This window comes from Spermophilus citellus (genome assembly GCF_964194105.1).
Source record: "Spermophilus citellus genome assembly, chromosome: 8".
Taxonomy (NCBI): domain Eukaryota; kingdom Metazoa; phylum Chordata; class Mammalia; order Rodentia; family Sciuridae; genus Spermophilus; species Spermophilus citellus.
This window is the reverse complement of record NC_138189.1, coordinates 128250604-128263422: the sequence shown is the minus strand read 5'-3', so window position 1 is coordinate 128263422 and position 12819 is coordinate 128250604. Positions and strand designations below refer to the sequence as shown.

The 12819-nt window shown below is 31.5% G+C and overlaps 1 protein-coding gene across 4 annotated transcripts in view; it reads right to left on the bottom strand.

Moving 5' to 3' along the window:
• The window catches only part of FBXW7 (F-box and WD repeat domain containing 7), a 192695-nt gene that overhangs the window by 26018 nt on the left and 153858 nt on the right, over positions 1–12819 (bottom strand). For all 4 annotated transcript variants that reach the window (XM_081303672.1, XM_081303673.1, XM_081303674.1 and 1 more), the window contains one exon: positions 1871–1953. In XM_081303672.1, the coding sequence (XP_081159798.1) occupies positions 1871–1953 (83 nt within the window). The remainder of the gene's footprint in view (positions 1–1870; positions 1954–12819) is intronic.

The window sequence follows — 12819 nt, the reverse complement described above, 5'->3', positions numbered from 1 at the left end:
CCTGTAATCTTTGAATCTTTTAACACACATTTAAGTTAATCTCTAATATTCAATAATTGTCTATCCTCTTTTCTTTTAAATTCAAAGGTAAATTCAGTTTTCTCATTCTCCACAATAACAGAATGTGCTTATAACTTAAATTTTCTAAGACAAAAAAAGAAAAAAAGAAAAATGAGTTTCATTTTATTACCTGTGAAAAATAAAACACCAAATACATACATCAGTAACTGACAAAATCTCCAAAAAAAGACATGGAAATAAACACGAAATATCCCATTGGGGCTAATTCTGCGTTAGTAAATTTTATTTAAGAGTCAGTTGTTTTCTCAATAAAAAAGTGAACAATTAAAGACAAACTTTACGTGTTCTATGATAAAAATTCAACACTTATTTTTGATAAGCTGCCTTGGAAACAAGTGAACAATTTAATACCTTTGTCCTAGTTTCAGCCATAGTAATAGAAGACCAAAATAATATGGCTTACTGGACTCTATACATTTATAAAAGACCATTTACAATTAGCTCAACATTCAACTCAACTTTCTCATCTAAGAAATACTTTATTAAGGTTAAAAGCAAAATGAAGTGAATAGTTTTGCTTGTCTCTCTATCCCTCCACACCCTCTGGTGGAAGTGCCAAAACAGTAAAATTGTCAGAAGGCAAGGAGTAAAGAGGGGGACAGTCAACATGAGAAAAATCACACAGAAATGCAGCTCCTAAATAACTAAGAGACAGTTTTATTTTTAGCCTTTGCATCATCTCTCCTGTATTTTATATGTACAATTATTCTAATTATTATGATTTTGAAATTTCATAAAAAAAGCATTTGAAAGAAATATTTTTTATAACTGAATGAAATAAGAATGAATTGTTTCTGTAAAGATTCAGAGATGGTGGGAGGGGGGAGAAAAAGAGAAAATCTGTAATAATGTTCAATTTTTAAAAAGCCTTATATCTGGGCAATGTTGTTTTTTTTTGTTTTTTTTTTTTACCTTACAGAACAAAAATAATTCTAAGTCAAAATACTTCGAGAAAAAGAAGGAACTGTATTTTAACCAAGGAGTTCTTAGGGTTCTTATTGCTATCTCAGGATCAGTTATTTGAAATGACAATTATACAAAAAAAAAAAAAAAAAAGAGTTCTTAAGATACTTTTGTCATTTAAATTTGAAAATACAGCATTCCAAGTGACGCCCAAAGCCATTTTTAATTGGCTGGGTAATAGATATTGTACTTAAGTTGGCCTAATTAGCGTGAGAGTGGGAAAAGTTTTATACTGATGCAAAATCCAAAAATGATGGACTGAAGCAGGAAACAAGACTACAATTGTATTTAGTTGTTATGGAAACTATTCTACTGGTGTAGAAATGTATGTGTTAAGACATAAGACCTACCAAGCTAATAAAAGGGAATTTCTAACACATTAATTTCATGAAATAAGATTTAGTTAGTAACTGGGGTGTTTATTTCACTGCTAATAAATTTATCTCCAATTTTGTGAATATAAATATCCATCTTAGAACAGTTGTTGCTATAGTAACAAGATACATTTGCTCATGTTCATATTTTATGATTTACATTTTAGAATTCCTTCAAAATTGTGATTTTAAAATTTTGTTCACAAGAGAACCTCTGCTCATCTTACTTTAATGTATTAATAACAGAATATAAATTACGGTGGTAGTTGTTCCTCCCCCTATTTAAAATGATATACTTCCCAATTTTCAGTAATTTTGAAGTATGTTAAAGAGTCAGTAGTACTGTTAACATTACTATTCTATGGAAATAAACTGAAAGAGATACTTTCAGAATTATCAGCTTTAAAAGATATGAGAACCACAAGAGAATAAATTATTATATTTAATATTACCTTGTATATTCTGAGACTTTGCATGGTTTCTTTCCCAAAGAAAAGGAGCGGACCTCGGAACCATGGTCCAACTTTCTTTTCATCTATAAGGTAAAACAAGATATATTTTTTAAAAAATCACCAGTCGAACTCTCAAATCTTGAGTTAGCACTGTTAATATAAAAAAATTCTTTAAAATTTCATATGTCTACAATGGAAATTAGGTAGTCAATTAATACAGAAAATAAGTATTTCTTGGTTTCCTCTATTTGTTCTACTTTGTTTTATGCTTACAAACTGCAAAGATATACCCCCCCCATGCTCTTATGTTCTAGATAACAGCGTATGGTGATTTAAAAATTGACATTCATCATACATATTCTTCAGGAGTAATACCTTTCATGTTTTTCAGTTTAACAACCGATATAAGGAGAAAAATCTCATGATAATCCATACAGAAAAGAACCACATTTAACATGCCTTCCTCATTGATCTTCATTTTTCCTTAAAAACATTAAGAAATAACAAAATTCAAAATTTCAAAACCAGAAATGAGAATGGAAACTGAATTTTAAACACCCATATCATTACAAAAGGGTAAAGAAAGCACTGAAAATAAAATAATCTTAAATACAAATCATACTAAAGCATAAAGTAATTTATATGGGCAATAAGATCAGTAAAAATGGTAAATCCATAATCAGAGAAATCTGGAGATGGTACAATGCAGCTGAAGAAAAAAGTCATCAATTGCTATATATACAAAGTATAGCTCTACTGATAATCCGGACAAATATGTTAACTTGAAACAACAACAAAAAGATTTGAGGAAAATGAATCACGCTTTTTATAAGATACATCCAACATTTATATTTTTAAGGTGTTTCATTATGCCATGAAACACTATAAATATACTCAGGATTGTATTTTGTCATATCAATATTGAAATATTTTTATATTTCACTATCAGTCAACTGGGGTCATATGAACATATGTTTATTTTTAAACTAGAAAATAACATCTAATAAGAGTCAACTTTTCTCTAATTTGACAACTTCTTTCAGATTTGCATCCACTCATTTATTAACTGTATTACTACAAGTTGGGGGGAACACCTAGAGTGACGTGTAGCTATCCTAATTTTGATAGTAGGGTGAAAACCCTTATTTTGCAGTAGTCTTAGTTTCCTACCTATTGCCTCATAGGAACACCATAACTCAGCGTGATACAGTGTAAATACTAAAGAGAACCAAGGAGACTCTAAAAATCTTTTGAACCACACTGGATAATAAAGACTTCGTTTTTATCATTATGAAGACGTCTTCTAATCAATACAGGATGATTTTATGATACTAGGAGTAAGAGATAGGGGTACAACCAGCTTATCCACAATTTATACCTTAGTTCATGAAATACATATTGGAAAAAAAAATAGTCTGGTTTCTTCCCTTCAGAAGTTTCTTACTCATAACATTGTTTTAAAGGGATTTCTCTCAAAAAAAAATAAATAAATAAAAGGGATTTCTCTCAAAATCCATTATTTTCTTTTCCTAAATAATTGCATTAAAAAGCAAATGACTATATAAATATAATATAAAAAGCTATAATATATAAGTAGCCACGTGCTTCCATGTATATAATTTATAGAAATATACATACACATTCACAAATGAATCTATCCGGAAGGTTAGTCAGTACAGATTACCTTAAAATCAAGTTTTTTGATAACTTTCACAGATTATCTTCATAAATACTATGAGAAACTCTGATATTCATTCTAATTAACTTTGTAATACTGGTTTCAGAACTTCCCAGGATATCTTGTAAATACATTCGTGCAAATGCCATTTGCCACTAAAAGCAAACTTTATTTCCATCTTAGAAATCCTTCAAAGAATAAAAATGTACAAAAAATATGTATGAAGGAAACCTCTGAAAAAGAATTTTATTTTTATTTTATAAAATAAAGCACCTTCTCAATGACCATAAAAGTCTTTTAAATACTGTACTGTTTACAAAAAAAAAAAAAAATACTGACTTTAGAATCAAAAATTAATTCTGCAATTTTTTTGAGGGGAACAGAAAGTAAATATGACCTCTCTAAATATAAATACCAAATATTCTAATGATTCTACACACTAAGAATCACCTAATAAAAAGATTAAAATATGTATATAATGTATAGAAAAAAATTGAAGGCAAAAGGTTCACTAAAAACCAACTAAGGATAGAGTATTTCCAGGTCAGCATTAAACGGTGCCACATTTCTAAAGTCTGAATGTATTTTTAGTGAAAAATTTTCAGACTCAAATATACATTTTATTTTAAATATAAAGCTTCTCCCAGCTCACGCTGTCTTTCCATTATTCGCTTACATTCATGAAATAAAACAGAATACCAGACATCCAGCCACCCACCAAAATTAGAGGATACTGCAGCCATCTCTGATGATACAGATTTTCCTTCTCAGGCAGGCACACACACACACAATCACACAGCACAGGAAGAAAACAGATTACTTACTTTGTAAAAAATCATTTTTAATGTGCCGTAGAAACCCATATTTTCTGTATTTTTTCCCTTCAGTGATTCTGTGCCCCCGTGTGTCCGGCTGCTTGGCAGTCTCTGACAATATAAACCTTTTTCAGGTAGGTATGTCACAGATTCTAATGTGGACATGCTCAGGCACGTCAGAAAAGGAAGATTAGGGAGCAGAACCGGCAACAAAACTCCACAGTAAAGGCAAATGCAGCTCAGTATCAAACCGCTTCTCGGGACACACATACATACATGCAGCTTGACTGAGAAGAACTCGAGGGAATAATGAGAGAGAACGGAGAAGATTATTGGAGGAGACTATGCCCTGTCAAAGCCTTGACTGAACAGATTCCTCCCTCAGCAGCAGAGGGATCAGATTACATCTTCCCTTGAACACAGAATGGTGCAGTCCAGGATTCAGCAATGCAGACTGCACATCAATTATATGGTGATCCGCTCCAGGGAACCCGTAAGCACACAACGCACCGAACAGAGGGAGGATGTGGGCAGCACAGAGACCGCCCCCACATGACAGCCCCCTCACCCCTTTCAAACTTTCAGGAGATTATTTTTTTGTATTTTGTGAAAACTGCATTTTTGAAGAGTTTTAAATAACAAGCAACATTTCCATAAATAAGTCCTTCCAGAAACATTTTGAAAATTAAATATATTTTCATACAGCTCCCCCCACCACCCCTGCCCCAGCAGTGGCAAGGCAGGCTATTTTCATTAACTGTCATTTTACTGTAGTTCTGGCATAGACTGATGAGATTTTTCGAGGAGCTTGGATGGGTACAAAATGGGCAATTCCAAAGGGAAAAATTAAATATCCTTTGGGAAAACTGACAATAAGGTAAATCAGTTTGGTGCATATAGCATTTGCAGAATTATGTAATATAAGTTCTACTTCAAGTTGCATGTCTCTTCTATTAAGATTTCCTGAAAATATTCCCTAGGTTTTTCCACTTCATTCTGTTAAATAGAATTTTCAAGAAAACTACCACACATATTACCAGCTCTTGGCAGTAATCATGAGAATATCTTTTTAAGACAAACAAATCAAATGTAAAGTTTGTCTGAAAGGCTACTTTCTTCAAAGGGAGCAAAAGCTGTGCTCATTGGAGAGGCTCACACTAATTTAATCTTGAGCAAAGAGAAGATGCTGGACTTCTACTTCTAAAATTATTTGGACTCTGTGAGTTGCTTATCATTAAAAAGGCATTTTACATAATAATAAATGTACCAAAGTTTGCCTGAAGGCAACATTTTTCTTAAAATGACTACTACAATCTAGATATTTCATCTTGCAACTTGCTACACAACTAGCTTCAGAGGCAATTACAAGATTTTTTTTGGACTAGAAAGGCCCATTATTAAGGGTCTAGTTAATTAACTGTTACCCTTCCCATTAGTGTTCGTCATTACAAGTAACCTATGTGCCTATAGTTATTTAAAGTACTTAGAAAGTTTCTTCAGAAAAAAAGGAATAAACTATATGGACTTTAATAAATTTTAATACTCTGCTATGATAGGAAATTACTTTCCTTATTAAAATGATTCCAAATACTGCATAAAATAGAATCATGATTTAAAAACAAAATGTTTATGCCTCTATTACTAAAACATTAAAGAATATAAAACTTATGAAGATGCACATTTTAGATCTTCTCCTGGAAATTATATCCTACTGTCTATTATTTAAAAAAAAAAAAAAAAAAAACTCCACCTGGCTCTTAAATTGATTCTTCCCCTCAGAAACAATATGTACACATACTCAGAAGTTAGTTTTCTAAATAATCAATTAGCCCACTTCACAGGGAAATTATTTTTTAATTGAAATCTCTTTCTCTAAGCAAAAAAAAAAAAATCTAATTATTAGGAAGAGACTCATAAACCCTTTTTATTAGAGACTTTAGAACATTCATGATTTGGGAAAGGAAAAAAAGAACAATAATGATTTTCTTCCCTGTCCAGGGCTATGTGAAGAAAAGTATACAATGAATACGGTGAAATTTCCTCTAGAATTTGTCCATGGTAACTTGTCATAAGACTACAAAGTAAATACTTTGACTCAAATGAAATCATGTTCTATCTCTAGTTGAACTAATCATTTCAAAGTCTACCAAGTTAAAAACTGAGACCAACTTTAAGAAAGTAAGGAAGATCCTCTCAAAACCTTGGATGATGTTTAAAAAGAAAATCTCTCTTGATTTTGTATCTTCAAAGGAATGTTCTCATGGTTACATGGCTTCTACTTATGTCTATGAAGACACAGGAAAACCTCCACAAAAGTTTGCTTATATGTAGGTATGCATATACATATTTTGTTTTTGAATAGGTAAAATATTTACATGGGTCAAAATTTAAAATGATACATACAAAAAAACCTACACATTAGGTAGGTTCCGACTTGAAAATGATTTTTATTAATATGTTTACCGTTTAAGTGAGAAATGTATATGCTTTTAACTACTAAGAAACAATTCCCCCTTGTATCTTGCTTACAATTTTAATTTAAATGTGAACAAAGAATTTGCCAAACAAAGCTGGTCAACTAAGCTTCTAACTGGACTTAAAAGTAGTAGAATTAAATAATTATTTTTAACATTTTCTATAGTACTGTCAATGAAAAATATTACTGCCATCAAAATCTTACATGAAAATGCAAATAAAATCATTCTCAACTTCCTATTTCTGGTAGCCTTGGCTAACATATAGATGTTTAAAACTTATTCAAAATTTTCAGTAATATGATATTTTAAAAAACCCTTTGTGTGTTGCTATCTATGTCTATATTACCCTGTGGTAAACAGGAACATTTTACCCTTACATCAGCCTATATATTATATAAATATTTTTTTAAAAGTATTTTATACCTTATGCTAAAACATTATGTAAGTTCACTAAGAAAATACTTAAGCGAGTCAAAGTATTAAATATATTTCATTACAATAAATTAAATTTTCACATAATTTCAGCTAGGTAATAATTTTTTCCAGTCTATAAAAAATTATTTCTTGTGTTGACTGACAGCCTGTAAACATTATTGAAAATCCATTAGCAAGGGGAATGACCAATGACTAGGTCCTAGAATACAGTCCATCTGCCAACTCAGACCCAATGTTCATCTAATCACAATTCCATTAAGGTAGGTGAATAAGAATGGATGGTAGCAGTAACCTGAGAGAAAAAATAGTGCTAAGATATAATAAGGTACTGCCCCAGAATATAAGCCTATGGGGTATTGAAAAGACAGTAGAGTGAACAATGAACCCATGAGTTAGTACAAGAGAAATGGCTCTTTCTGAGCAAATTATTGGGATAACTAAGTTTGTGAGAAGGCAAGTTGTGATGAAGAACAGAAACAAAAAACAATCTACACATAAATAGAAAAATAGTCCTCAGCGAATCATGCGACTTTAGAAGTATGCATACACAGTGTTGATATAAAGGAAGTAATTAAGAGTACTTTCTTTTTCTTTGACTCTCAGAGTTTATTATTTTCATCTTATTACATACATAGCTTTATTATTGCACTTGTCATAGCTCAGTCATTATTTTTAGATATCTTTCTCTCCTAAAATACTCCTTGAAGGTTCACAGCTTACTCAACATTACTTGTATGGCATTCAGAAAAATGATGTATAACAAAGAGTTTTTAATAACTGGCTATATAAGCAAATAAGAGCAACCACAGCATTATTTAGTAAGTATAATATAAATTAACAAATACATATTTTAAGGTACAAAATATTAAAATCATTAGTATTAAAATGTTTACCAATTGTTATTATAATTAGTTGCTGATATTATGAATACTATTGGTTTTCATTACCTTGATAACATTTCAAATACATTTCCATTTTATAATAGTAAGAAAATGTGTTTATACTCCTATGTCAATGATTTTATAATCATCATCATGACAACACTCTTTACTCTAGAAAGGAATAGGAAACCACCTACCACAGTTAGCTGTCTTGCCCTGAGCACAGAATTTAGATCAGAGACAGTTCAAAATTTCAACATCAAAGAAAGGAATGTCAAGCATGTTGAGGCTGAAACAAACTTTGTGAAACTCCACTAACTCATTGTCATTAACTTTGTGGGATTTAAGTTCTTATTAAAAGGCTCATAACTAAAATTGGCACGTTAATAAATCTGTTCTATACAGGCATTATTAATTAAAATAGTTCACATGCCCAACATCTACATTTTCAACAATGTAAGTAGGCGACAACATTGATCAGTATTCCTACATTTATTCATTCATTAAGATTTAGTGAGCCCCTACTATGTGTCAGGCACAGGATAGTATATAATTTGAGACACTTTTTATTCCTCTATTAAATTTATAGTCAATTTAAGACACAGAATAGGGTAATGAATACACATATCTGACTCTCCAAACTCCAAATGAAATTTGTTCTAAAAAATATTAAAAATATAAAATGAAAATAATGAGCCATATCTAGTTTGATATTATGACCTAGGTAAACAAGTGTTATAATACTAATACATAAGAAAACAAATCCCAAACACGAATAGTACAATATATGATTTAGCTTTGCTTAAAATAAATTTACTTGGGGGGGTGGATATTTATAATAATATAAAAAATCCTAACCTCAGTGAATCAAAGTATGAATCAAAATATCATAGTTCAGGGTTTTTTTTTTAAATTTTAAGCTAAGTATAATTGTAGGAATAACTATTTTTTTCTTGAATTTTAACCTAAAACTCTCTTTACAAAGATGTGGCCCCCTGATGATTTGACACAAATTCAATAACAATGTTATTCAAAGAGTAAAACATATGCACCAATGTATTTACAAATATATAAACATACACACAGAATTTGCACACAATAATGCAAGTTAAGAGTTCTATTTACTATAGCCATAGAAGAAAATAATAAAAATGTGAGTTTTTTTATTTGTTCTATTAAAATTTATATTTCTATAGAGCTGTTAACATTCTTCACATTACTTTTTTACAGGGAACCATCAGCAGTACAATAATTTGACAAAAAAGTGTGCAAGTTACCCAAGTTACCCTGATTTATCTAGAAAGCATTTAATCTTTATATCCCATGCTTCACATCCAAAATAAACTGTAAGTCTTGAATTTGTCTGCAAAAGTTTCCTCTAAAATTTTTTTGTAAATTTTTTATGGTAATACTTTTAGTAAACTAAGGAAAATATCATGGAAAAACATTTTTAAAAGCTTTTAAAAAACAGAAAATAACAAATATCACCCAGGAAAGAATTAACATGGATAGAGCAAGAAATCAACTTTCCTTCAATGTAAGGTCTAGAGCCTCACTCATTCTTCTACTTTACTCAATTCCATATTTACTGAGGTTGTCTGTAATGTTCAAATATATCTTTCTGACTTGAGAAAAAATTTTCAAGGGCTGGTAAATTTAGACTGTATTAATTTCAAGGGCTTTTTTAAATTCTGGAATTAATTTAGTAGCTGATAGCCATGAAAAAAGAACAAAAGGTTAGGGCTGGGGTTGTGGCTCAGTGGTAGAGAGCTTGCCTAGCATGTGTTAGGCTCTGGGTTTGATTCTCAGCACTGCATATAAATAAATAAAATAAAAGTCCATTGACAACAAAAAAATTTTTAAAAAGGCTAAGGGGAAAAAGCGCTATCTACTGAACCAACAAAAAACATAACAGGAAGTCATAAGCCATAGAGTAATCCTAAAAGTTATCTAATCTTATTCTTCTTTGTGTATGGGATGTACCTAACTTTGTAATCAGAGAAACCTAGGCTTAAACACTAGCTTTTCTATTATTAAGAGCGTAACCTCAGTCAGCTACTGGACTCTTATGAGTTCCAGTTTTCTCTTATTTGAAATTGGTAATGGTAATACTACAACATTACCCACCTGCCCTAGAGTCACTGGGGGCATAATGAATGCCCTGTATGCTACAAATAGACAGTAGCTGTTATTAATAGGTGAGAAAGGAGAGGTAGAAAATGAAGTGCCTTCTCAGGGTTAAACAGCCAGCTGTCTTTAGAACCTTGGTCTCTGGTCCCCAAGATCAACTGATTTCTATTAGTTGAGCTAATAAATCAGATTGCTTTAAAAAAAAAAAAAAAAGAGAAAGAAAATCACATGCTATATCCCAACCTGTATAAAATGCAATGAAGACAAACAAAAACACTGTGATAGCTTTCTCCCAAGATACTTAAAATTCAGCTGCTAGCACTAGAAATTAATAGAGAACAATATTGGACTAAACAGCAACCATCAAATTGGGATGGGGTAGGTCAGAAAATGAAGAAGTTACTTAAACAATCTAAAGATTTCATAAAAGATATATTCTGAATTTAAAAGACGGAAGTTTAGCAGGCGTTAAGGAGGAAGAAAGAAATTACTATCTGTGGACCTGAGATATATGTGGAAATACCACCATTATCAACTTCTAGGAGTAATAATGTCTATAAGACTTCTAATAGTCACTGGTCTTATAAGGGTCCTTGCAGAATAACATAATGTGGTGCTCTATCTCTCAATTTAAACATTTTACATTTACATTTTAAACATTTGTGTCAAACATCATTATTCTTTAACTTATTAGTAATGGTGGTGTTTTTTTCAAAAATGACTCTTTGTCATGACTCATCTTTCCATTTTAGAGCTCTGTATCTTTCTGTACAAGGAGAACTTTACTGTGTCAGTATAAAGACTGTTGACATTTTATTTTGGTTACAAATACTCATTAATAAAAGGCCTTTCTGTTTCAATAGATGCTCAAACCCCAAATCACACATACAAGCAAGTTGCATTCTAGAATACAGTGGAATGGGGGAATAGAGCAGAGAAATTCTTAAACATTCATTAAAACCTTATACCCTCAGAAAAATTTTTAAAAAAAGAGTAAAAAATGTAACTCAGGAAAGTAGGTGGGGACATGATTCATTGATTCTCACCAATATGTGACCTCTGTTATTGAAAAATGTGTGACTTGCTTGGAAAATTTTCCTCTTGTTCCACTTTTAGCCCTCTCTCCCCATAATTCTGCCCTACAGCACCAAGACTCAAAGCCTCATTCTAAGAAACAGACTTCCCTATGGAACTTTTTTTTTTTTTTAAGTTGCAGAAAACACCTTCATCACATCCAGAACTAGAAAAGCTACTGTAAACTAGAAAATACATGAGATTCAATAATAGTCCTTGGGTAGGAGAGAAAAGCGTAGATAAATATATAAAAATTTAACAGTGGTCATCTAACTGGATTAATTAGAGTTTCCTTAATACCTTATCCATAAGCAAACTTAACATTTTGAGCTAGTAGGTACTAGCAACTTTCCCAGGTACTAGGCATAGGTTTGAGAACAATGGAGATGAGTTCTATACCCTCATATAGTTTACATTCTGGAAGGGGAGAGATATATAGTAAGGAAACTAATAAACAAAATAATCTCACATAATGTAAGTTCTAGGAGAAAGATAAAACAGGGTGCTATAAAAGTAGTGAATAGTTAGGGTAATAGAAAAGAATGGCTAGTTTTGAATGGCATCATCCAGGTAACAACTTTTAAGCCAAAATGGAGCAGCAAGAATAAGGGCAGTTTAGCTGGGGTGAAGTGAGAGTTAAAAGATGAAGTCTTTTAGGTAAACACAGGCCAGATCACACAGGCTCTTGCAGATCATGGTCAAGAGTTTGGGAGTGCAATGTGAAGTAATTAGAAGTTTTCTAAATGGGAATAATTTAACATAACTCAATTTCTGCATAATCTTTGCCCATATTATTTCTAATATTCTCAAAAATGTATACAAAATTGAAGAATACTCCAAAACAACTCTTACTCGCTGAAATTACATACAGAGAAAAGAATATGCAAAAGTATTTGAACTCCTTCCAATCTTCCAAATAGCAATGACCCTTCCATTTCCTTCATTATTTCCCATCTCAAAACTCTCTCTCAAATCTATCCCCCAAAAGTCCCCAAAACTTAGAAGAGGAAGAGAACTGGAATAGCAGGTAACCCTTAATTCCCATGTACCATGTGCCATGCTTTAGATCTAGGGACTCAATTCTATGAAAATGAAGAGGTATCTACCATATCATTTCTCTATCTCTTTGCTCTTCCACTTTCTATGTTCTGTTTTTCCATTTGATAATTTACTCTTTTTGAGAAAGAAAGACTAGGCTTGGATCTCTACAGGCTATCAATGTATCTGCCTACTTTATTTAATCAAATATCTACACTACAGTGAAAGATGTGGTTACTATTATTTATTGGAGCTGAAAAGACACTTTATAAAATGTTTCTGTGACCATAAAAGAACCCAGAAAGTAATCAGAGAATCTAAAAGATGGGGAAAAGTTTTCAATCAAAGTTTAATCCTATCCTTAGGTACAACCACGCAGTCACCCAGATTTGCTTAATCTAAAATATCGTAATCTTCTATT